We start from the raw sequence: 26,618 nt of genomic DNA, 5'->3' as shown, positions 1-26,618 counted from the left end.
TGTATATGTGCATATATATCTCAAAGTCAGGAAAAGCGGTGGTGATTAATTGGAAAGTATAGGATCTGGGTATGATGCAGATGGTAAAGAATAAGGGGTGAATACTGTCCTGGCTTTGGCTGGGACAATTTTCTTCAGCTTCTCATACTGGCCTGCCAGTGAGAAGGTGGGGAGTACATAAGAAGCTGGGAGGGGAAAACCAGCCAGGACAGCTGACCCGAACTGGCCAAGAGGGTATTTGATATCATATGATGTCATGCTCAGCATATAAAGCTGGGGGAGTTGGCTAGGGGGTTGGAGAATTGCTGCTCAGGAGCTGGGTGGGCATCACTTTCTCAGTGGTGAGCAATTGCACTGCGCATTTCTCACTTTGTACTTTATTTTCTTCTTGTTATTGTTTTTCTCTCTGTTTTCTATTAAACTGTCTTTATCTCAACCCACAAGTCCTACCTTTTTCCTCTCTTCTCTCCATCCCACAGCACAGGGAAGAGTGAGTGGCTTCATTGTACATAGTTGCTGGCTGGGGCTAAACCACGATAGGGGGGAACTGCCTCTCCTGGGAACTGGGCGGTTGCTCTTTATTAAGTTTGTCCCTAAAAGGCTAAGATTCTTATGAATTTGTAAAACATTTCCAGCTTCTGCTGCAGTATTTTTAGTTATATACTTCTTGTTATTTAAGCTGTTACAGAAGTAAGTGACTAACTGCCTGCTTTACTAGGCAGGAAGCCAATGAAGTGCAATTACAGTGTGTTAAATGAATGCAAGTTACATTGAATTATTTCAGGCAGCTGCTTTCCAGCAAAAGGTTGCAGTCCTTTACAAGTATGGCACTCCTAAGGATAGTTAAGTTCTGGGAGGTGTAGTAGCGAAGAATGATTGAAGAAAGAGGATTTGCAAGGTTTCTTTTTTGTTCTTGCAGTAGTTTGTTTCCTCACAACTTTGTGTCATCGTCACTGTCTGCTCTTGTAGACGCAGCTGATTGTGAAGAGCAGGATGAGCTTGCCTGCAGAAGAGCAACAAATACATTCTGAGTATTTTTAGATTGTAAACATGCTTGATAGTCTGCAGTGTCATGAAAGACTCCTATTTTGATCTGCACTAATCACGTACTTGTTTAGATGGCAGAATAAGCCAACAAATGTGATTATTTTTGTTGTTGAAGAGCTTTTTGGTTAAGTGAGTTTGGAGGTAAATTGGTTCAAGAAACGTTTCCTATTGTCTAATCCCCATACTTGCTGAATTTGCACACAAAACTGGTGCTAACTTCAGATCTGCAAAATGCATTTTGGTGAATAAAAGAAACTTTTGAAAAAAAAAACTTGCAGCTGGACACTTGCAGACAAGGCTAATAAAAAATGATTAGGAGACAGTATTGGTCTTATTCTTCCTTGTCTGTCTTTTTTTTGCATTACCAGAAAAGAAGCATTTAAATAGCTGACCACACAGAGGGTTCAAAATGACTGTTTCTATCGGAAATAACCTTCCTGCTTTCCTGACTTCTGTCATGCTTCACATTCTACTGGCATGAAGTAAGTAAAATAATTTCAAATCAGCACATTTCCTAGAAAATGTCATCATAATCCATCAGTTGCTTTTCCTTCTACAAAATTATCTTTTTCTAATAGTTTGCCTGAGTGAAACCCCAAAAACGATTTATGCTTTTTGGTGTATAAGCAGTTTTTTCCTGTACTTTCAGAATTGTATTGCCGGTTTCCCATCTTCATTAAGGATTACTGTATTTGGATCATCTTATTCCATACAGTTTCTTGTATGTGCATCCTTTCTCTGATATAATCTTATAATAAAGATACTCACTTTTATTATGTGTGGAGAAAGGAAGAGTTGTTTATGATAATCAGACCACAGCTTCCCTTTTAATAACATAGATTGACTTGTAAAAATCCAGGCTTAAGTTAAAAATCCTAGCTCAGGAATACATAGGAGCTGAAAAAAGTTTTTATCCCCTAGATGATCCCTCAGCATCTACTTAATGCAGTACTACTCACCCTTTCCCTTGGTTCAAGTGAGTTTTTCTCTGGCTCTGACTGATGGTTTTCTGTATAAGCAGGAGGTTCAGGAGTGTCATGGACTGGATCTGCCATAGAGGCTGTGATGGGAATGTTTTGGCTGTGGAAGTATTGGTAGGCATCTTTGCTGCACACCAGTAGTGTTAGTCTGTCACCACTATCTTGGATTCTTGCCACCACTTTGTCATAGGATTCATTCATCACATTCACCCCATTCACTTCCACCAAAAAGTCATTGTTTTTCACACCTGCTGTGTCAGCTGGCCCGTGGTTTTGTACCTGCAAAGGCAAGATCAAACAGTGATATTAGCACAAAACTTGGAAAGGTGAATTAACAGCTGATGTTTAGCTAGACTATTGTGTCACTGCTTTCCTTACAAGACAGGAAAATAAGCATGGCGAAGGGGAGCTTTGTGGGGCGGAAATGAATTGGAAGAGGCAATAGACACAATAAACACGGAACACATCGGTTTGAGTTTCAGATGCATCTTGGTTTTGATAGGCTTTCCTTATAGAAATGTGGTGTGGCAGAATCATGAAGGGAGGTGGAAAACCAGTTTTCTATTATTTGCAGATCTCTGTCCAGTGAAAGTTAACTTTACTACATTTCATGGATTCCTTAGTAATGAGTGAAAGCCCTCCTGACAAGAAAGCTAAAGGCATAGACATAATTTGAGAGAGTAGAGGTATGACTTTTGCCGGCTATGGAATACAGAGAAGGGGGGTATAGCTGGGGGAAGGTGTCTCTTAAATTTTTAGGATGTTCTACAGTCTATAAAATCCATGTAATATATTAATTTTAGCACTCCAGCCTCATTAATAAAAGCAGAAATTATGCAAAACCTGAATTCGTCCTCCCTCTAGATGTCTAACAGAATGAGGAATGTTTTCTGGTGCTTATTTTTAATCTTGGCCCTGCAGTGTCTGACTTCAACAAATACAGCTCTTGTCTGATAGTGCTGGTGAAAAAACTTGTCTTTTGTGGCTTTTCTTGAATGTATTTGCAGGACAGACGGGAGAGGGCTGTCTGACGGACTACTTGAGCTTTTCCTCGTTCCTCATTCTACATGAGTACCTCACTGATGAACAGTTCAGGCTTGTTCTTGATCATGTTTAAACTGAAGCCATATCCACTAGGCCCTTTCACCATCTTGCATATTCTTGGCTTGTGGTTCATTTTGTGCTCAGTGTGCAACTCCACTCTTTCCTCGATTTTAGCTGGAACTGGATCTTGTGCTTTGTAGTATGAGTAAGGGGAAATTTGGCCCTGAAAAAAAACGACAAATAAAAGTTTGGTAACATAAAAACTTTTGTGGTGAAATCTATAGTAGGCTTTCATGCTCAGCATGTTTTATTTGAAACTTTTATGATGACTCAGGCTTGAGCTGTAATGAAGAACTCTTTGCTATGAATTTCTGGCTGACATTTCCTGCAAGCTGAAGATGTCAGAGCAGACTATTTAATTGCTGCATATGTCTCTTCATTATGATAAATCACCAGTTCTGTTCAGTAGTTTGCATTTTCTTACCAGTTTATACATGGTGTCAGTCTCCTTATCCACGACCAACAGTGTGATTTTTGCCTCAGATTGCTTAATTTTTCCCACTAGACTTTCATGATCCAGACCATCCACTTGCTCGCCATTGACAGCTACTAAGATATCATTGTCTTTGAGTCCTGCTTTGGCTGCTGGGCTCTGAGAATCAACATCCTTGATTACATGATCTAAGATCAAAAGGGAAAAAAGGTTGTTTTGAAGGTGCATGCTTGTTTAAAGACATTAAAATGCATGGCAAGGGCTAATTGTCCGAATTGCACTTTAGGATGAGACCGTTTCACTGTTGTAGCTTGCATTGTGGCTGTCCATGACTTCTAGATGAGCAGTATGAAGCAAAAGAGAATGAGGCTTGCAAATTCTACACTAAGAAACTGTATAGCGAAGGTCACAGTCTCTGTGCTAGTTTGGTTCTTACCACCACTATTTTGTTCCATCCGTAGATAAAAGCCATAACCATTTTCCCCTTTCTGGATCTCAAGGAGTCGTGGTTTAAGGGGAAGCAAGCTTAGGTTGGCACTCTCTTTTCTCAGTACCATCTTCTGGCTCGTGTAATAGCGGTCTGTATCTTCATTTGAAAGTAGAAACATAACATGATTTCCAGACTTCTTTACCTGTGATAGTACATGTACAGTCTTAGGTGTCATCCCATCAACAACATGTAGGAATCGTAGATACTTTGGTAACTGGTGTACTGATACATAATAGTATGTAGGTGCTGTTAATGAATGTGCCATAAGGTATAGGTTATGCTACCATAAATAGATTTTTTTTATTCTAGTCAGAAATTTGGATCATGACAAGATCTTGTTGTCTAAGGTCCATATATAGGTATATATGAGGAATTTTTCTATAGATCGTACTGTTTTCCTGACCTCTAGGGAATTTACTGTAGAGTGCTGTGAGGTGGCATACAGTAATACATCAGTAATACATCTCCCTGTATTACTGATTCTGAGGTTTTAGGTGGCTTTTTTTTATCTGTTCAGCGTTTTCAAGTCCATCCTTCTCTTATTTCTTTTTAGTCTAATGGGGACTCTCTTTACTTATCTTAACCAACGTCACTCGGTTGTTAATGTTATAGCAGCTCAACAAAACACAGATATTGCACAGTTCCTTGGTTAGTAGCATGCACTGAATTGTACTGCTGGGATGCCATAGCATGTACCACCTATCTCATGGCTCTCTGAAATCTCTTCAGCTCCAGCTGCGTTTTAGCAGTGCCAACAGTGGAAAGCTGGAAGCCTCATTAGCAAATGTTCTTTGCAGCTGAGGTCAGGTAGTGAAATTACTTGCACAGTAATATTCATTAGTTTTGGATTTCTTAACCAGAAAAAGGAACTACTGTCTAAAATCATGAATTTTCCCTGTTCCCTGCTAACTGTTTCATCAGAGAGTTCCCCCTCTTCCTGCCCTAAACCCATATTTGATAACTTGCCCTCTTACCATTAGGATTATTTCCAGGACTTCTAGAAACAGGGCATGATTTATTTCATAGGGTTCCTGGCAGCACTTCTATTATATGAAATTCTTTGGCCTGTGTTGATGGCTGTATTCATTCAGAATCAGCTGAAGAGGGTTCTTGACAACAGAGCCAAAGCAGAGGGGTACTCTGCATGGTGATGGTACACAAGCAGTAGCTTCCAAGAGTTACTGTGAAGCATTCAAATCCGCCAGATCTGCCTCCTCAATAACCCTGATAGGTTGCTATGAAAGAACGGAAAATGAACCAGTATACAAACCAATACCTTTTCTACCACCTCTTGATGTGTGTCATTTTCTACATTTTTTCCATTGATTTCTATCAGGCGATCGTTATTTTGGACACCAGCCTTTGCAGCTGCTCCTTGTGATGAAAGCTCCACTATGAACAACCCCTTCTGTCCTAAAATAAATAAAAAATCATTACACAGGGTAAGTCACTGAAATATGCCTGAATTTAATGGCTAAGGAAACTCAGCACTGATGTGCTTAGAGAGTCTTCGTCTCTGCTTGCGTTTAGATTATAGTGACACTACAAGCCTTCCACACAGACACACCTCAATATCTTATTCTGTCCTGGAAAAATCCCTTCTGTGGAGGAGCGAGACATTCGTTCAGTACATGCAGGTCAAACAATCTTTTATTTCTCTACCAAGAATACCAAAGGTGCTGATTAAATAGCTGAAAGGGATTTGACAGCCCTCCCCTCCCCCAGCTTGAAGTAAGGACCTGCTTCTGTTGTTCTTTTTTATATATTCCATAAATTTTGATGTTTGGTAGGCTTCTGTGTTTGGTTTTTCAGTTACACTGTATTCCAAAATACCTTCTTTAGAGGTGATGCTTTCTAGAAGACTTCCCTATTCTGTTGTCTGGCCTGGGAAGAAATACATATGTGGAAGAGGTTCAAAATCCTTTGCTTTCTAAATGAAATAACTTACAAATCAAGAGAAGGGTTTATTGCAGCTGTCTCTAACCTTGCGTGCTGATTCTTGAAGTGATTTGGAAGAACGGAACAGGACTTCAACTAACATCTTGAGTGTATATGTGGTATTTAAGCAGGAACTGCAAATTTGGTAAGTGAGCTTAAATAGCAAGCAGGAAATAGCTTAATCTTTTTGTCTTTTTGTCATTTTTTTTTTTTCATCTTTTCTCCACTCCTTTAGAGATGTGTTCCTCAGAAAACCATGCACTGCATATGCTGCACGGAAATGAACCGGAGATGGATCTGAGCTCATCTTGCTACTTCTCACGTTCTTTCTGTTAGCAAGAGCAGTTTGTGTGCCCTCATTGACTCCCATGTGTTTGCCTCTGTCTCTGCTGCCATGTATATACCCCCTCCCCCTTCTCCTCAGCCTCTCACCTTCTGTGGTTTTCAGAGAGAAGCCATAGCCTTTCTCCTCCTTCACTAGGTAGCAGAGCCGGGGTTGTGGAACTGCGGTGATTGCTCCATTGACCATGGGTGGTGGGGACTGCTGCTCCTCTGGCTGTCCTGTTGACACCTTTTGACCCAGCTCTTCCAAGCTGACTCCCTCCTTTTCTGCCTTTTGATAGGATGCATCATCCAGAACAAGAAATACGACAGAATTCCCGCTGTTTTTGACAAGCTCCACCACCTGTAGTGGATAAGGTGAAATGGCAAGCAAGTGCTATGAATAATTGACCTAAAAGCTGTCCCCAGGAAGGGTTGTGCTGGCTAATGTTTTTGTTGCATCATCCCTTCGCGAATGCACTGTGAGGGATTTCAAAGGCATTTCATGCCCATGGTGGGTAATGAATGATGCAGGGAGATACTCAGAGCAGTTGACTTAGCTCTTGGATTTCCTAGCCGAAGATGCCATAAAAACCAGAAGAGAAAGTTTCACATAGTGGCAGTGAGTCTGGGGAATGGGAGAGTGGTTTGGATTCTGGACTAAACAGAGACGTACCTGTGCATGTTCCTCCTTGTCTACAAACACACCATTAACCCTGAGGACTCTGTCTCCATCCTTCAAGCCAGCATTTTCAGCAGGACTGTTCTTTTCCACGTTCCGGATCACATGCCCTGCTGTGTCTTTTTCAACACGCAGATAGAATCCGTAGCTCTTTTGGGGTGTTTTGGTCACCTTACATTCTCGGGGCTGGAGAAGAGAAGACATCTCTACCACAAAGGATGGAAAAAGACACTTGTGAGTAAAAACAGTAAGCAGACCTAGGTGTGTTCCCCTAAATACATACTAAGACAGTTTGCTTCAGAATTCTTGGGGTTTTGTTTTGCAGGAAATCCAAATCTGCAAAGTTGACACTAGTTAACAAGAACTAGGGAGAAGAAATCAATCCCTTTTCCCTCTCCCTCACTTTTCTCCCTGTCTCAAAGAAAGTTAAGCAAGAAGCAGAACCGGAAGGAAGAAGTTGTCTGCCTGTGAGAATTGAGGTGAAGATTTAATACTAGAATTAAATCTTACAGAGGGAAAATAATGGCAGCACAAACATAATGCAACACTGTAGGAATGTGGCAAAATGGGATTTCGTAGAATCACCGAACAGTCAAAGTTGGAAGGGACCTCTGGAGGTCACATGGTCCAACCTCCCAGCTCAAGCAGGGATACCTAGAGCCAGTTCTCCAGGACCAAATCCACACAGCTTTTTAATATCTCCAAGGAGGAAGGCTCCATTACTTCTGTGGGCAATGTGTGCCAGTGCTCAGTCACTTTCATAGTAAAAAATTGTCCTGTGTCCTTATATTCAAATGGAGCCTCCTGTGTTTCAGTTTGTGCCCATTGCCTTTGTTCTGCCACTGTAAACCACCCCAGCTCCATCTTCAGGTATTTTTATATGTTGATAAAGTTCCTTTGCTTCTCCAGGCTTAATAGTCCCGGCTCTCTCAGCCTTTTGAATATCTCTAAGGATGGAAACTCTACAACTTGTCTGGGCAACCTGTGCAGGTAAGATGAGTGGGTGGAATCAAGGAAGGACCTCATTGGCCTAACCAGGTTTTTGTGTTCTTACATATTTTAGCTAAACAAAATTAAGTTTCAGGAAAAGACATTGTAATTGGAGTGTTATTGTTCATGAGTGCAGGGTTTGCATTGGTGAGTGGAAAGCAAGGACTGCAAAGGAACTAGGAAGACCCTTGTCTCCATTTACAAAGCTTTTTTTTTTTTTCAAGCTAACTGTGTTTGATATCTCTACACCTCAGTTTTTATGCAAAATTGTGCACCTGCTTTACTTCCATGTTCTTTAGAATTTACTGATAGAGCCAAAGTTCTTGGAGCTGTTCACATTTTCTTCTGCCTCTGAATAGTCATTGATTCTGTTATGAAGACGAGCTAATACCTCTACTTCACTTTTGGTATATCACTGTAGTGATACTTGGATATGATACGAATGTAGGCATTCTGAGGTCTAACAAAAGTGTGGAATATTCAAGCATACACCTACTGACAATGTGAATGTGCCATCAGGTAATCACTTGAAGGAGAGGTAATTTAATACTACCTGGTCAGTGTGGAACAAAACACAGGATTTGGGACAGTATGCTTGTCTTGCAGTTCTCATCTGAATCCTGAAATGACCATAAAGATTCAGTTTACTGCCTGACTAAAACTTTGGCTCCAACTCTCATGACTCTAACAATGCTATGAGCTGTAATCGATATGAAAGTGTGACGTCATGTGAGAAAAGAAAGAAATTAAACTTGGTTTAGAAATTATATGCTGCTGAAGTAACTGTAGAAGTTTGATTCAAATGTTTTCTCAATGAATTTGTGGCCACTGGAGCAGAATTTCCAGTCAGTGTCTCCAGGGTGTTGTGTTACTTCCCCAGAGAATTTGAGTCCAGATGGTTCAAGAGTATATGCTCAATACTGGTGATTGCTACCAGATTGTTATTAGGCAGTGACCTTTGTCCTCTGGATATTTGAAGCTGTGTCAGAATGGGCTGACAGAAACATCATAAAGTTCTACAAAGAAAAGTGAAAAAAAATCTGTATCTGGACCACGCACAACAATACAGGCTGACTGCTGGCTGGCTAGAAGGCAGCGTTGGACACATAAGTGCCCAAGTTGAACAAGAGTTAGTGGCGTACTCTTGTGGTGAAGGTGGTCAGCTGTATGCTGGGTGGTGTCAGAATGTAGCCAGCTGGTCAATGGGAGGGATTGTTCCCCTCTCTTTGGCACTTCTGAGACTGCATGTGAGTACCATTGCCAGTTTTGAGCTCCCCGTGTAACTGACTAATTGGAGCTAGCCCGCTGAGGTGATTTAAGTTTTAGAGCACATGACGTTTAAGGAAGCTGAGAGAGCTAGGTTTATTCAGTCTTCAGAAAACAGAGTAAAGAGAAGATCCTGCTGATGTCTTCAACTGCCTCACTGGATTATGTAAGGACACAGAGGCAGATTGTTTTTGAAAGTCAAGTAGGATGAGAGGCAGCAGGCACAGACTGCATCCAATAGACAGCCATGAGGACAGCTTTTCATCTTGGGGGCTGTCAGATGCTAGAACAGGTGCCCAGAAAGACTTGGAATTGCTGTCCTTGGAGAAATGTACCTGGATGAGGCTAGGAGCAACCCAGTCTAAGTTGGACCTGTTTTGTATGGAACATTGGACCAGATGACCTCCAGAAGCCTCTTCTAACCTAAACTCTTCTATACTTTGCTTTTATGATGTAATGAAACTCTGGTTTGGGTGATACATATTCATTATTCAGTATTCGTTAGCTGGAATACTACATACTGAAAATATGCAATAGTTGTGACCAGGGAACAACTCCGAAGATGGTTGTCTTAGGAACTCCTGCCAAAGATCCATGATGACAGAGGAACAAGATGAATGAAGATAACCTCCTCTAGTTTGGAAAGTCCAGTTAACTAGTAAACAATTTATATCTTACAAGAAAGATTTTTTTCTGTCCCTCCCTACTGACAGAAGTCTGTCGAAAGGCCAAAATTGTGTTGCAGAGATTAGCCATTAATCACAGCCTAATAGTACTAAGAAAATTCATCTGTTTGCATGTAAAGATTTCTTTGCACATCTGTTTTTTTTCTTCTCTGTATATGACCGATGTAGCTAACGTGTGTGGGAACCGGCCCTATTTTCTTTTTCTTTTTTTAGAGGTATCTGGCAGTGAAATCCTTCCATGATAGCAGCCTACTGCTGAACCACCTCCGTGGCTGCCTCTGCTATGGGCTGTTTGCAGCTGAAGCAGAAATTGCATTGTTCTGGTTAGTTGGACAGCACATAGAAGAGTATGGATGGATGGTGGTGGTTTAGCACCAATGTCACTAAAGTTTGAAAATATAGGGAATTTCAGCACGCGGGGATAAGATGCCTAAGATTATGATTGACTTGTTCCCTTGGTCAGGAGCCTTGTGCTTTTTTGAGCCTTGTGCTCTATGTTGTTGCACTGGGACTAACTCCATATAGGGATGGGCTGCACTATTATTTGGGCGTTGTTTGGAACACACCGGACTGCACTGATTGCAACTACACCTCAGAGCAGTTTTTCTTTACAAGCACAAACATCTGTGCTAATTCCTTTTAATCCATGAAGGCTTGACATGCAAAAGTGATTTGAATCATAAAAAGAAATTTTCTAGGGGAAGAAGGATTAGCAGAAAAGTAATTTCTTACCTGTATGTCTGTGTGGGGCAGCCTTCAAAGGAATTCTCTTTTGCTGCCCCTCCTGTGGCTGTACCTATAAGTAAAGCTGGACTTTGATTGGGCAAAGGTTGATTTAAAAGATGATTTATTTAACCAAGTTTCACTCAATGCATTCAACATCTTGATAAGCTGCCTTGTTCATGTCTGTAGAAGCACTAATCACATGCATTTCTCAGGAGCTTAGAATTTCCTTCTACTGATAATGATACTCAAAAACTCAGTTAAGAAGGTCATCCAAGGCAGGCCTGGTCTTTGCTCTGGGCAAAAGTCTTCTCCAGCTATGAGAAATGTCTTAAAGGGAGCAGGTATGGATTGTGGTGCATTGACCTGGGCCAGCAGCATTTTTCTGCACATCAGTAGATTACCAGTTCAGATCTGTGTGGCCCATGTTTGGTGCCAAATAAGGAAGGACTGTAAAGAATGAAAATGCTCGAACAATTCAATATAAGGACAGTAACTGGTAGAGATAAAATGAAAGGATGGACTCGTGATTGAGGGATGGCCCTGACTGATGAGGCCGTCACACATGTGAAACACACACTGCAATCAAGCAGCCTGTGTGATTAAAGTCTCCATAGAATACAGGGAGGGAGGTGGCTGGGATATCAATATAGTGAGGCCTGGCAAATTTCTTATGTTGGATCACTGGTATGAACCCACCAAGGCAAACATTATGTGTATGACTCAAGGGAAAGAGTTACTACTGAGGATGTATAATCCTGACTGTTGGATGTAAAGATGGTTTAAGTATGTAGTATAATTTGTAAGTGTTGGTAAGAAAGAATTTCAGGAATGAGAAACAGAATAACAAGGTTTGAGTAAGGTGTAGAAATTAAAAAAAAGAAATACAAGTGGGACAGAGAATACTTAGATGTATCAGATAATGTGGGATCTGGGCATGGCACGAATGGTATGGAATAACTGGTTGAGATTGTGCTGAGTCCAGATGGAGTTAACTTTCTTCTTGACGGCCTGCATGGTGCTGTGCTTTGCATTTGTGGCTAGACACTATTGGTAAGGCAGTATTGTTTCGTCTGTTGTTGAACTGTGTTTGTAAAGCATCGATATTTTCTCTCCCCTATGTTCTCCTCCTAAGTGAGTCATCCGGGGCTGAGCAAGGGCTTATCTTGTCCACTGGCCATAACCATTTGCAGGATATGCTTATAAACACAGATTGGGGTTTCTCATGTGCGGGAAACTTCCAAATTTGAGATCTTGGTATACTACGATTCTTAATGAACTGGCTGTGTGAAGTTCTTGTTAGAAAGCCTCTTTCAATTTTAGAAAGCTTTAAAATGACTGATTTCCCTCACTGAGTTGCTGTGGAATTGGATTATTAGAAATAATACCTGTGTTTTATTTGGCAGTCTGCTCCAACTGTTTAATTCAAAGGAAAGTTAATAAAAATAAGCGTAATCTAAATGTGGTTTAACACAACAGTCATCGATGTTATTAAATCCTTACTGTAATCCACTTACTGTAAGTGGATTTGCAAGCCTGTTGTGACTAGGAGTTGTTCCTCTTTTATAATATGCAATCTAAAAACTTAGTAAGTGAGCCCCAATATTGTTAGCACCAGAGAAGTCAGATCTTGCCTAAGATAGCTTGCAATCTTTCGGACAAGTAAGACAAAGACTGGCTGAGGATTTACATAGAAAACGGGAATCATATTGGCTCATAGTTTTGCAGCTAAACACAGTGCAGATGGGAACATGTATGAAGATCTGAGATTAGCCCACAAGGAAACAACACAGCATTTGAAGGAAGTGGTATTTTATAAATTGTAGTGCACCTGTGATAGTCACTTGAGGTCATTTTGGGTCCAGACTAGGCTTTTCAAGAATAAGGTGCTACGTAAATGTAAAATGTGAGTGAAACATAGAAACATTCTGTATTTCTAGAAGGGAAAGTATGATCAAGTTCCAGATGGGAAGTAAGTAGTGTCTGTGCAGCAGTTTTAAAAAAAGGTTTGAAAAGAATGTTGAGGGAGAAAATTCTGGCAGTCAACAAAATGTCTAAGCTTCTTGTGAGCTGAATTATGAAATATTAGTAAATATGAATGATGAGGGGAAGTTTCTTTGAGTTGAAGCTGGTGGTTAACACTAGGGCCATGACAGGAGTTTGAGTGGGATGCAGGTGACAAGGTGCAAGGAGGTTGTATGTCCATGTGTGCTCAAGAACCCTGCGTGTTTTAGAGCTGATTATTGCTTTTGTGGGGCTGAGGTGTAAATTGTATAGAAGGTGTATTTATGCATCCAATGCTGGCAAGCCCTTGAGGCAAAGAATTAAAAAATTCTCCCATCCTTCCACAAGCAGAATGAAAATTATTTAAGCATGGATCAGAGTAAAGGCAGCTTGCAATATCTCCTCTTCTGGTTCTTAAACCTTTTTGGAAGAGTGTTATCGAGCATATTCGTACAGCTGCTAAAATATAAGAAAAAATAAATTAGCTTTTAATGTTTTGTGAAAACTGATAAAACATGAGAAAACTTCTGAATTTGCAGTATTCTTATATTGCAGGAGTTGGGCACATTGACTTAGGTGGTATGGTTCTGTTAGCACAGGGACTAGACTTTCGGCAGTCTTCTTTCTCCAGGTAAGACCTCTTCATCTATAGCCTGGTTATAGTAATATAAAGATCTTTGTTACTATCCTCATTGAATTCGTCTGTAGTTAACATTTACAAAATATTTTAAATCATGCTTTTTGCCAAAACTTTTCTGAAGTTTGGTTAGAAAAAGTTCAAGATACTTGCCTGCATTACCTAAACCCATCAGAAATAAGCATTTTCTAGTAGTTGTAAAGGATCACATTGTTTTTTTCCTCAGCGTGTTAGCAAATAGCGAGACAGCACCTTAACTTTGGTGCTCTCTAGGATCTCTGGTTTTACTAAATTCATGGGGTTTAGTAAGTCCTGGCCTCCTTCCTGCAAAGCAAGAGCTTCTCACTTTCTAGTGCTTCCAGCAGAATACCTGAAATAATAGCACTGACTGTAGAAATGTTTTGGTGTTGTCTGTCTGAGGCACCTTATTTTCATCCTCTGGAAGGCTTTCAAAGAAGCTAACTTGAGCATGTAGCAGTAACAGAAAGTGCCTCAGTATCCTTGTCCAAACATTCTTCATTATAACCCAAATAGCTGCCAACTTTAAGGAAGGCTGAATGTGTCCTCTCCTGACAAATGAGTAATGGTGACGGTAAAGGTAATGGTACTTTTCCTACTTAGCTTTTGAAATAAGATGGGAGCTGTGCTGCACATGTTCTATTAGACTGAAACTAGGGGTGCATGTGGCTTGTTCCAGAGTCTCACAGTGCTGGCAGAGTGCTGCAGAGTGGAGAGAGCCAAACCTCGTGCAGCTGATATTGTGCCAGGGCATAGTTTCACTAAGTGCTATTTACCAAAGTCTTTCTCTTTGCTAGGAAGTATGTGTCCCGGGTCACTTCATGGCCCTGTTTTGGACACAGATATGAGGAGATTGTGTGCCCATTGGTGCTAGGGTGCTGACCCTTATTTAACTTACTTATTCACATCTGGAGAGTTTATACAGATTTATGTCTGGTTTTTTTGTTTATTTGTTTTGTTGGGTTTGTTTTTTTTTTTTAAAGAGAGAAAGGTTGTGTTAAGAGATGGTGACGGAACAGCTTTCATGGTCATTCCACTGCATGACAGGAGTAGAAAACAGAGCTGTTAATAAAAGATAGGTGATGAAGCGGATCTTTGATGTTTATAATACAAGTGTAAAGTTAAAAAGGTCGGTTGGATAAAAGGTGCCTTTTGTTATTAACATGGTTGTAGAAGGAGTCCAATCCTAAATTTGAATGAATATATTCTATGTGTTTAGTTCTGAAAATAAAGTTGTGCTCAAATGATATGTATTACTGCCAGAGTTGTTCTGTTCACAAAAGGTTTATGTGGATATTATAGTGTAAAAATATTCCCTCTCTTAAATATCTGTGAGGGTGACTATACTGATCACAGTTGAACTTTCTTGCCTGGGATCGTGTACATCCCTCAAAATTCCATGTTATGAGGATTTCTCAATAGTGCTTGTTTTCCTCTTTCACTTACTGTACACTTGCTGACCACAAACTCATTAGTTTCCATGCAGAGCCATCCTTTTCTTGGATTCATAACAAGCTAGTTCATGAAAATTAATTTTTAAATGCATCGTGCTGGAGAATCCAGGTTTATTCATGTCCTCTGCTGACTACAGCTGGGACAATTGTAAAACTGTTCCCTAGTCCTAGCAGAAAATCATGCCTCTGCAGCTGAGATCCAGAAAGGTGGCATGCCTAGTCTAAGCCACCGCAACCCAATGTATTAACAAGAGGCAACATAATTTTCATTTTATGTTAATATGCGAGGCTGTGAGCTGCAGGGGCTGAAGGCTGTGATTCACAACCTCTGTCAGGCAGAGATATGCTCCCTCAAGAAGTTGCTGTGTTCATCTGAGGAGGCAGCGGCCTCTTCAGCTAAGACTTTCCTTCCACAGCTAAATTTGACAGGGATTGTGAATCAGAGCTTTGGACTGCTTTAAGGTCTCCTTCAATAGAGTAATACGAAGGCATATTTAAATTGCTCTTGTATTTAAGCTGTTCAAATTCAGTACAGCCCTGTCCCTTTGCCCCTTCTTTTGCCAGTGACAGTTTTTCTGCTCTGCTTTGGCAAGTATTATATAAAGCACCATGTGATTTGGTAATAGGAATATTTGGTTCACTGAAGTCCTCCTTAATCACGCGGCAAAGTCCATTTGAACTATCAAATGAATATTCATCAGTCATCCTGTACATAGCCAAGTCCTAATTAATTCTTTCTCTTCTGGTGACCACAGGCTTCTGATAAAGTCAGAGGAAAAAAAGGAGAAGCAATGAAGAATGACATTGCAATCCTGGTGGTTTGCAGGCTTGCAGAAGAAGGAGAGAATACTCTTCCTTCTGCATTTTGGGCTCATGTCTTCCTAAAAAATGGAAGAGAAAAAAAATCATTTGCAATCCCTGTGCTTGTAGCAAAGAAAGATATTCTGTTATCCCATGGACCTGTCAGTAAGGAATTATAGTGGCGGTCCCCTTCCTCCAGGCGTTGGTCTTTGTGCCTGAAATATTGAATTCTCTTCCCTGGTGACCATTTAACTGAAGAATATAAACAATGCTTTCTTCTTTAGCTATTCAACAAATATTCTGTATTGATCATGAATTCGTGCTTTTATTTTTTACTAAGTTAACTGTGAGGTATGTCTGTGCAGCTTCTTTTGCTGTCATGTCAGATTGTGATCAGTGTTAAAACCTGAAAAATTCTGTTGAAGCAAGAATTAAAAAATCTTAAAAATGAAAAATTATGTGAGCTAAGTAGATTTTTTGGTTAAGCTATGTATTTGTTCATAGTAAATGTTTGTACACATGTATATATATTCACATGCATGCATAGCAACCAGGCTGTCTGCAAAACTGAATAATAGCAACTGAAGTCAATTTGATCAACACCAATGGAATGGCAATGCCTTTGGAATTCTCACCTTCCCTCTGGCACTCGTAACATGTGGGAAGACCTGTCTTTTCAGCCCCTTTTGTTGGGCATTTCCAGGACATGTATTTCTTTGGTTCTGACTTTTAATTAGAATCATAGAATAGTTTGTGTTGGAAAGGAACTCAAAGATCCTCTGGTTCCACCGCCCTGCCATGGGCAGGGACACCTCCCACTAGATCAGGCTGCCCAAAACCCCATCCAGCCTGGCCTTGAACACTTCCAGGGATGGAGCAGCCACAACTTCCCTGGGCAACCTGTGCCAGTGCCTCACCACTCCCATCATTGCTGTATCATTCAGTGGTCTTTGGATATGCAAGATGCTGAGACAGAAAAAATAATGTTATAAATTTACTAGTCTGGTGCTTTCTCTTCAGCACATGGAGATTTATTTTCCCTAGGTTATGTACCCTTTTAAAACTGTTTTTTTTCTGATCTATGGAAAACCAGAACAAGTTACTTTAGACCTCAGTTGCATGTGCATTTCTTGCCCTCTGGGCATGGATTTCTGAACTTGACATTAAACTGCATTCCTTTCCTTTTAAGCTTTTGAAATGTGTAAATAATAATAATTACTACTACTAAATAGGAAGTACTATGTCTACTTCACTGTTTTCTTCAATGATCATGAGGAAGAGATGCTTATACAGTCACTATAGAAGGCATATACACTTCCTCCAAAAATACAGCTCTGCGGGACGGGAAGTGTCCGAGCCTAAGGCTTTGACAGCAACAAGGTGCATCTCTTTCTCTTCCCATCTTCCATTCCTCTTCCTGCTGCCTGTGTCCCATCTCATCCTATCTGCCCCTAAGTCTTTAATCCATCCAGGAAATATACTTAATTTCTGTATTAACCTCTAGAATGTTTTTTAATTTCAGTTAGTCAGGAAAGATACTTTTCTGACATTTCATTACCCTAAGCTAAGGCTGAACTGATGTCTGGAGGGGTAACGTGCATTAGCCTCAGCAAGTATAAATGATGTTGCTTCACAGAATAGAGGAGAATTATTTTTACTCTTTTCTGTATGTCAGGGACCTAGATTTTGCTTTCAGTTTCTTACTGGGTGCATCTACTCTTATTACAAGAAAGATTTAAATTGGAATAGCATTCATTTACCTCTCTTTCTGAGATCAGTGATAATAATGGAAAGTCTGAATGTAGCCTTGAAGGCAAAGAGAATTACGAACTTCCTGTAGACGTTTCTATCTTCTCAGTCACTATATATTTGCTTTTGTGCCAGGGAGAACTATTGTGTTCTGCTCTGATGAGGCTTATATGAAGCTTATAGAACTGTTAATAGAAACGTTGGGGTGGATAATGCCTGTTCTTTATTAGTTCTTGACACTTTGTGGCTTTGAAAGGCTTGTTATCTGTTATCACAAGAAGGAAATGGTTACTGCTATGCTAGACACTGCAGAAATGCAGAATGCAGCCCTTTTCCTGCGTAACTATTGAAAACCATTATTATAGGCTTCAGAAGGAATATAAATCTATACATTACTTGAACCCGAGATTACTTTAATATGAGAAAAAAAAGAGTATAAAATATGAGGGGGAAAAAGTAGAAAAAGAATTTATTTAATATAGTGTAAAAGCCAGTAGAGTGGGTTGTAAGCTTATATTTATTAATTTAAATCCCCTCCAAAAAAGCAACATATCCTACCAGAAATCCATGCCTAAGTTCTAAGGACAGAATAAATCTCCATAAAAATGCATACATGGAAATAACGTTGACTTGGCTGTGAGACTAAAAATGGTTTTGGTAGCAGTGGAGCATATGTGTGCCTGATTTCAACTGGAAGGTAAAGAAATACCCACCTGCATCTTAACTTACTACCTGTCTTGAAGATCATCCTGTGTGATGTGACTATACCTGGGCCTGAAAAACTAAGTGATCCTGAAATGCTGAATTGGCTTCAGAGCTGGAGCAAGTGGGACATGCCTTCTCGAGAACTGAAAATGAGAGAAAGAAAAATTCTGTTACCACAAACACAGCTGAAGTTACATTAAGCTATTTCCTTGGCAGGTTGTCCAAAGGAGGAAGAACGTAAAGTTTTATGTCACTGCGAAAGCCAACATAAGCTTGAGTGGAACTTGTGTGTGTGGCAGTAAGCTCGACAGTATTTGAATCCATATAGCCGGTAACAAGATGCCAAGAGGTTAACTAGAAGTAGTTTATTCTGCTCTCTGGTGCTTTTTGTTTCGCCTTTGTGGGGGAGTAGTTGTACTGTTATGTCTCAGTTTTCATTTGGCTGTGCACGTGGGAGATTTCCATCAGAGTTCTTCAGTGATTTCCTGAACTTAAGCCACAACTTGAGTTGAAATTCTCTTGTTAACTGAGCCAAATTCTCTTGTGTTTATGGCTGTATTTTAAGCTGCTGCTATGTGATTTAACTGTCATACCTTCTTTAAAGCCCACTTTGTCTTTTGAGGAAGAGGATGATGGAATTAGAACTCTTCATAATTGAGTCTAGTAACAGGTGTAAGGAAAAAGTATCTAATGGACATTTAAATCAGGTAGGTATTACCTTAAGTATGGGAATTGGAACTGAAGGATGTTTTCATTGTCTTAAATTCTCCTAGGGTTAACTTTGTGAGTGGTGATAATCTGTTACATTAATTTGAGGCTTTGATCAGTTGACTGTGTTAGTCTGTTGATTTACCATAATACTGTGAAGTTACGGATTTAATCAGCTCAGATAACAGTGCAGTGTTGATTTCTCAAGGTTTGCTTGCTTTTGTGTTTTTTTTTTGATTGATTTTAGTAGTTTGATTATTTTACTTAAAAACAAACAAAAAAAAAAGAAGGTGCATCTTTTCAGTGATTGGTACCTGGTCCTATTCTCTTTACAGTTACAGAATTGTGTATATCTTGAGGTACAAAATTTGCAAGCTTTCTGTGTTCTCCTCAAATTTAGCTCTAAATTGCTTCACAGCATGTTTAGTAAGAGTAATGATCATCATGGAAAAAAGTCTTATGTTTTAATTCAATATAGAACTCTTGGGTTTTGATTTTTTTTTTAATTGTAGATATAAGTAAGTAAAAATGACAGCCCGTTTGTCATTTATAGAAGCCAGCATATAAGATGCATAATGAGGAAGCGGTATTCTACAGAAACAAACCCAGCAAACTACGTCTTAAATTGAAGTGAAATGGAAGGGTAAAAGGGTGTCTTTTGGTCATCATTGAGTTGTGGACCAGTGCATCCAAAATGCAGTCCTGACATATGGTCAGGGCAAAGACAAGCGTCTGGTACAGATTACAACTATTAGAAATAGGACTATTAGAAATCCAGACCATTTGGTGCACAGCTTTGTCATGCCCATTCCTGGTGCTCTTGTGTTCACAGTGGTGAAAGAGCAGTTCCAGATTACCTGGAGGATACATGCTTCTTCACAGATATGATGAGGACCAGGCTTTTCCATCATCTTTTTTTACAGAGCTGAAAACTGGAGCTGTCAGGATTTGGTTCTAGGAAAATTTGCTAGGTCCTCTGAAATGCATTCTTAAAGCCTCTTTTGCAAATACAGAATATGATGTTACCTAATTATAGACCAGATGCTGTGAACTGCTTGATCTCACTTCATTATCTTCTATATATGTTTCTCCTCTTGACTACACCTTTTTTAAATTTGTAACAGAAAATGTAACTGAAACTAACTTAACTTTCTCTCTTGCTATCTGAATATGATTTGCATACCACTAAGACAAATCCTGGAACTTGCTTTATTCGAAATATTTCTTCCGTTATTATGGGTATATACATGTGAAGGTGATAGTCCAAAGCAGCCTTAGGACACATTTTTTAGGGTATGTATTTCTCCGATATTCCATTTTTTTTCAATTAAACAAAGCAGGATGAAAATGTCATAATCTGCCTCTGGTTTTAGCTTTTGATTTAATATCAACACACACCAGAGATGAAAGTGTTGCCTTTTATTTTCTTTCATGAAAAGATATGTTTCTAAAGCAGGAAATATTATACATAGGACACATGAGGACACCAGAGAATATATTATCTGATTTTGTGGTCTATGTTTTTCTTGACCCCAATATATCCTTGCCTTGCAATCTTGAGATGAAAATTTGATAACTGTTGTACTGAATCTGATAGATTTACTAATGCTGAGACATCTGAGGAGATCTCACTTGCCTTAGAACAAATGTACATCTACTCAGAATTACTTAGCAAGTAAAACTTTGACGCTTGCTTTATTTTTTTTTTTTGTAGTTGAAACAGGGGATTTTTTCTTCTCTTAAGCCCTGTTAGAAGCAACACAGTGGATGTGCTAGGGGGTGTTGCATTGCACTCTCAGTACTTTCCTATATTACTCAGCTCAGATGTCTGTTGAGAACGTAGGCTGGCTTGAGAGTTATAGTGCTGGCTTAAAGCCTCCCTAGGCCTTTCTCAAATAAAAACGCTCTTCGTTGTCTTATTTCTGAGGAGAAGCCACAGAGAGATTTGTTCAGTCTTGTTGACTTGTGAATACATATCCACAGGCTCCATCGTGAAGGCTCAGTAACTGGGATTATGCTCCACTAACAGACCTAACGCTGAATGGACTTCAAATAAATTGTTCCTTGTTCTGCAGAAGTGATTGCATTGAGGTTGACCTGACATATGAGAGAAAGTGAAAGGAGAAGAGAGAAAAAGTATCTTGCTTTGCTCTTTGAATTGTGCATGCTTTGTGAATGGTTGATATTTGTGTCTGAGATCTCAAGTCAGCATCCTTCATGAATGCGGTGTCTTCTTAAGCTTGGAAGCAACTCTGGACACAGAAATTGGACATTTTTAGTAAATGTGTCTGGGATACTAAACTACTTTCTGCTAATATCAAGTATTTTGATTGTTTAAATGAGTTGCCTAGGCTGTGAACTGGCAGCTCCAATTATTCTCCTTACATTAATCACTATGCTCTACACATCTCAAGAGCTGTTGAAAGAGCAACTGAACTCATGCTTCTTGTCTGCACTCTGAAAATGAAACCTCTTCTGAGTCTTTTTAAGTGTTGAAAATTACTGGGTCATCTAGGAGAGGAAATGTTAGCTAAGCTAGCCTTCGCTGGTAAAAGCCAATAAAATTTTCTGGTTTAGGATAGCTGATCCATTACTGAAAGCTTGACACCAAAAAGAGTATGGGGACTCTTTTACAAAGCTAATAAAGGCTGAAAGATAAGAATAAGTGAAGAACAGATATTGTAGTTAAAATAACATTGAAACCAATCAGACATTCAACTTTTCGCAAGTACAGCTTACACAGGAATTTCTTTGCAGTATAGAAAAGTGCAGATAAATGCTTCATCATCATGTTCACTCCCACAATTTTGCTGTCCTCCCCTATCAAGAGGAAGATCACAGATTACCCCAAAGAACTGATTTAGCTCATACAAGTACACAAATTACAGGCACTGAAGAATGTGAGACAACCAGAAATCCTGCCATGGCTTTCTTCCATGTCTTCTTGGTCTAAGTTTATAGGCAAGAGGGGAAAAGAGCAAACTCCACGCAAACAAACCCAATGCTTTTGATTTTTAGTTACTTATTTAACTTCAGAATCTTTCAAGGCACCTACCCGTGTAGAAAATGGAAGCCAAGCAAGATACTCTTGCTTTTCTCCTTCCCAGCAGTGTGCCAAGTTCCACTTGCTGGTCTGGCACTTAAAGGCATTTCTAAAACACAGCTTTGTTTTTCTATGGAAAATAAAATCTGTATTCTGAAGTAAAGAAAGAAGCTCTATTGCCTCTCAACAGTAGTCTGAAACAGGCGGATGTTGTGATAAGCAGTATTATTTTTTCTTCAGAATTTCTCTGTTGTATCCTGATACCCACATAAAAATTCTCCTACTCAGAGTACAAATACAGTAATATTAGTAACAAGAATTGATTTTTTTTTCATAATTGAAAAAGAGATGCCAATAGCCTGTTGTTCTGTACATTCATTTTAATATCCTGAGACAGTTTGCTGGGAGCCAGGCCCTTGCCTACGCTAGGCAAATAGTTTAGTGCAGGTACTCTCTTGAGGAGGAGAAACAATTACAAAGAGATTTTGCTAGCTTTTAAGAATTTGTTGACAGTTATTCAATTCACTGCAGATTGCAGCGATTATTGTATGCTTGTGCTCTAAGTCTGAATTTTCAACCATTTTGACTAGTGTGTCTTGAGCCTCAATAAGCTTCTGATGTGCATCTTGAGTTTACAGATAGTACCTGTCTGTGTGTGTTCTGGTTTGTGGCCTCTGTTGCCTTGTTGGTTTATAGCTTTTTATTTTTTTTTAGACAAAAAAGGAGCTATGTGCTTTTGCGTCTCTGTCCTGTTTAAATGCAGAGGGTTACTCTGTCATTTACAAGCTCATTGCTTCAGGGGAAGGTCTGTGTGCTTTTGACTGCTCTGCAAGTGCCAGGACAGGCTTGCAGCACCAACCTAAGCAATACTAGGTCTCCTCAGTACCATGAGAACTCACAGATAGCTGTTCATGACATTTTCTTCTTTTTCCTTTTTAGTGCAGAAGATGACTTTGATCGTGGGGTTCCTTGCTAAGGCTGGAAGCAGCAGCCCCGCTATGGGGGTTCCAAATGGCAGCCCCAGTAATGCTGGTATCAGGTAAGGAGAACCCCTGGCAAGGAAAAGCGTGCTGTTGGCATTTTAAAAATCCTGTTTAGGAGTTTTCCCCTGTGTTAGGGAAAAGAAAGAATATCTATTGCAATAAGCTTCCAGCAGGGCATGCTCTGCATGATGTTTTTCAGCTTTTTGTTATCTCCATGCTGAATTTTTCTCCTGGAGCTAGGTGGTAAAATTTGATCCCAAAAGAGCAGTATTTTGAGCCAATCAATATTTTTGTATTATCTTTCCATAGAATACTTCAATATTTGATGAAAGCAAAACTCTTCAAGTTGAAGATAAAAAACCCAAACGGCTCGCCCAAACATCCCTCTCCCCTAATGCTTTAACTTTCTTTTTTTATGAAAGGATGCTCTTCTCATCTTCTATTTTTATGAAAACAGAAAAGCTTATGGAGAATATTCTGTTTGCATAATGCCTTTGCTGCAAGATCTATGACAGAAAACAGAGATTTTTCTTCCTCTCACGTGAAGGAAAAAGTACTGGCTTTATTGTGGTACCTGGTATCCTGAGCACTCTGTGCACCTCTGGAGCATAAGATAGCCTCTGCTTTTACAGTGCATAAACAAATAGAAATGTATGGTGAGGGAGGGGGACTTGACCTTGTATAAAGTTCAATTCAGTTAGTGTCTACTGTCTTCCACCACAGAACATGGTATGCTGGAAATCATTTATGCACTTATCATGAAATACCTGAAAGAAGGGCAGACCCTGGATTTGAATTGCCTCATCAAGCATCAACAGGATCAGTCATCGCAAATGAAGGCTTACTGGTATAAAAGTGCAGAGAAGCAAAGTGAGACTGGGTTTGGAAAGGACATGGAAAGCTCACATCTCTCGCAAAACTCAGACCTCAAGGCAGAAAGTCATATCCTCTCTGCTTCTGAAAAGTCAGGCAGACAGTGGCGACTATCAATGCAGGGCCAAAATAAAGAATACTGTTCTAACTGATGTGGACCACTTTATTAGAGTAAATGTTAACAGGTAAGCTCTCTGTGTCCAGGAGCTTTCTTGCAGAGGGAGTTGGGAGATCACATGGCTGTCTCTGAAGAAAAATTTCTGCATAACAAAAACTGTGTTCATGAAGATGTATCCTCTCCTCCTAGGGTGTGAAAGTAAAAATGATTGCTGCCACACTGTGACATGAGGAATAAGTTTCATACTTCTCTGTCTCTTTGTCTCTGCATGCTAAATGCAAGGCCGACATATGAAAAATGGTGGGGATTTGGTTTAGATTGGCTGTGGATCTCTCTGAGGTATGTAAGAAAAGTTTCCCATGGGATTTCTACTCTTAACACTGTTAACCAGAGTTGAAAGGAATTCAGTGAAAAAAGCAGTGTGGGAAAATGTGTGTTAGTCTCAGGTTAGACACAGGTCTACCCCAGTTCACCTAGCATTTATTCTGGGTTTACAGCAATAGCTATATTCACAGGCAGTAAAGTTATTTTCTCTAAAATGAAGATCTATGTATTTTCTTAAATTGGGACCTTTTTTTATGCAAACAGTCTAGCCTTATAACCCCTTGAATTCATTGTAGTGTATGTAGACCTCAGGGAGGAGGTATTTGGAGGGAGTAGAACTTGAGATACGGCAGCCACCACTGTGAATTATTTTGTTCTTATTGAGGTGATTTTTTTTCTCTTGCTTCAATACTTAGAAGAGAAAAATATTGTGCAGAAAGACTGTGAGGGCTGAAATACACAGTGGCAGTGCCCCTGTGCAGTCATTTATATACAAGCCTTAACTGATTGTAAGGTATGGAGTCCTCTGCTTGTGCCAAATGACTTCATCTCCAGGCTTCCAGCAGAAGGAACTATCTATTTGACTGAACTACTCAAGGTTCTCCTCTGATGGTTGTGGTAGTAGCAAGCTGCTACAGCTGTTTAGGTTGGTTCTGATCAGGGGCAGGCTGAGAAATCAGCTCATGTTCCTTCCAAACTATTCTCCCAGCTTTGTTAAGACAAACTCATCTTTTGCCTTCTTAAAGTTTTCTCCAATGTATGTTGACGAAAATTAAAATATAAATTAGTCCTTGAGTCACGTCTTTGCCATTAAGTTTTAGATAAGAAAAGATGCCCTTCTGCAGACTTTTATTTGCACATTGCTTATCGTCGTATCAGGTGTGAGCATTGTCAATACCACAGAGGGTGACCTGGGACAGAACAAAGTTCTGAGGGAGGATTCTGAGTTGGAGAAGATGTTGCCTGCGGTCCTGATAACCTGGATGATTGTGTATGCCAAAGGTAAGAATATCTATGTCTATAGCTCTGTATCTTTTCTGAAGATAGAGCTTATGACTGATTTTATAAAAACATCAGTCTTACAGGTGGATTTCTGGCATGGCCCTTATATTTAATGACTCCCCCTTTCCCATTCTATAATTCCATAGAAATCAGGAGGCTAAAACACCCCAAGCAGGAAGGTGAAATAATTCCAACTAACTTGTATTGATTTTGTTTTTTTTAAGCGATTTTGCAAAGTGCAGCTGAGCTGAATTACGGCCAACATCCACAGAAGTCACCTGGCTCAGTGTCTAGTTTCTGGTTGTTCCAAATCCAAGTCCACTAAATGAGCACAGGACCATTGTTTTATGGACTTCAGATGCCTCCTGTATGGCCTTTTGGGAATATGTAGCTGTGTGCTAATGTGACATAAAGTATCTTGCAAATTAAATACTGAGCCTGAGCTCAGTCAATTGATCTTGATGTGTAAAAGTCTCTCTTCTTCTTCAGATGACCCCTCAGTATAACCTCTGATATATGGTCTTGGATTAGTCACTTTTTTTAACAAAGTTGTGTTTTATTAATTTGGATTGGCACATTTTGCTCCTGAACACTGGTAGGTTTTTTTTTTGTGTGTTCATCTTTTTTTTTAACCCAAGGACTCATACCATGAAGACACTGTGAAGGCAGAGCTGCTTTGCTTTTGTGAGAAAATAGTACTGAAGTGCTGCAAGAACTTCATTTAATTGTGCATGATGAATGTCTGGGAATCACATTGGTTTTCATGACATACTTCAAGGTTTCGGGGGACTTACTTCTGGATTTCTGGTACTGTTTTTTTGGGATTATTCACTTTATCTTTTAATCCCATCTACATCCTCAGCAGAGAAGAAGAATTTCTTCATGTCTTTTCTAGCCCTCTCACATCTGATGTCAGTTCTTCCAGGTTCTGCCTTCACTGAGGTAACATATTTCTTGGTGTTCTCTTTGAAAACAAGAGAATGATTTCTTTCCAGCTGTACTTTCTGGGACCTGACTCCCATGCAGAGAGGCTTCCCCTTTCTGCTACGGCTCTCTATGCAAAAGAAAATTTCCTGGGTTCTCTCCTCTGAAACATCTGACATATTTCTTTTCTATCCTCTGTGCTCTTCAATTCACTCTGAGAAAGCCTGAAGCCTTTGTTCAATTCTCAGCAGTATGAGCTTGAGTAGGAGGATGCATGGGAAGCGGAAAGGAAGTCAGTGTCATACTCACTGTTCTCCAAACAGAAACAAAACCCAGTCACAATATTTCACCCTAACTGCAGGATGCATTGAAAGGCTATTTTGTCTATAATCTTTCAGCAGTGTTGAATTGCTTTCTCCTTTTTCTAAGTATTCATGTAAATTTGCCTTTTGTGTAAAGGGTTCTCTCTTAGGTGTTAAAATTTGGTACCAAATGACAAAGGGAAGAGGGTTGTATCTATATCTGTTAGCATGTTTGGGAACTCTTTCTGTGGTTGCTAAAGCTTCTCTGATGTGAGCTTCTGACCTCTGACATGTTTTTCTTACTTGGGCATGT

At 39.7% G+C, this 26,618-nt stretch overlaps 1 protein-coding gene and 1 long non-coding RNA gene across 6 annotated transcripts; one reads left to right on the top strand and one right to left on the bottom strand.

Annotated features, from left to right (window-relative positions):
- Positions 1-460: 460 nt before the first annotated feature.
- On the bottom strand, positions 461-10,821 carry PDZK1 (PDZ domain containing 1). Its single transcript, XM_054062858.1, has 9 exons — positions 10,670-10,821; positions 6,990-7,201; positions 6,425-6,677; positions 5,331-5,467; positions 4,001-4,196; positions 3,556-3,752; positions 3,103-3,294; positions 2,007-2,306; positions 461-1,003 (listed from the first exon to the last, which is right to left on the bottom strand). The coding sequence occupies exons 2-9, from the start codon at positions 7,197-7,199 to the stop codon at positions 932-934; spliced, it is 1,557 nt and encodes a 518-aa protein (XP_053918833.1). The 5' UTR covers positions 7,200-7,201; positions 10,670-10,821; the 3' UTR covers positions 461-931.
- On the top strand, positions 1,019-26,618 carry LOC128851746 (uncharacterized). 5 transcript variants are annotated; one of them, XR_008449171.1, is made up of 7 exons: positions 7,094-7,229; positions 7,905-7,985; positions 22,719-22,818; positions 23,486-23,820; positions 23,943-24,092; positions 24,957-25,079; positions 25,304-26,618. It is a non-coding gene; the product is annotated as an uncharacterized LOC128851746 (long non-coding RNA). The 5 variants fall into 5 exon arrangements; XR_008449169.1 differs by having other exon boundaries at positions 7,104-7,229; positions 7,321-7,985; XR_008449173.1 differs by lacking the exons at positions 7,094-7,229; positions 7,905-7,985 and adding an exon at positions 1,019-1,529.

This window comes from Cuculus canorus, chromosome 1, assembly GCF_017976375.1.
Source record: "Cuculus canorus isolate bCucCan1 chromosome 1, bCucCan1.pri, whole genome shotgun sequence".
NCBI classification, from domain to species: Eukaryota; Metazoa; Chordata; class Aves; order Cuculiformes; family Cuculidae; genus Cuculus; species Cuculus canorus.
The sequence above is the reverse complement of the archived record's forward strand: the minus strand, read 5'-3'. Positions and strand labels throughout refer to the sequence as shown.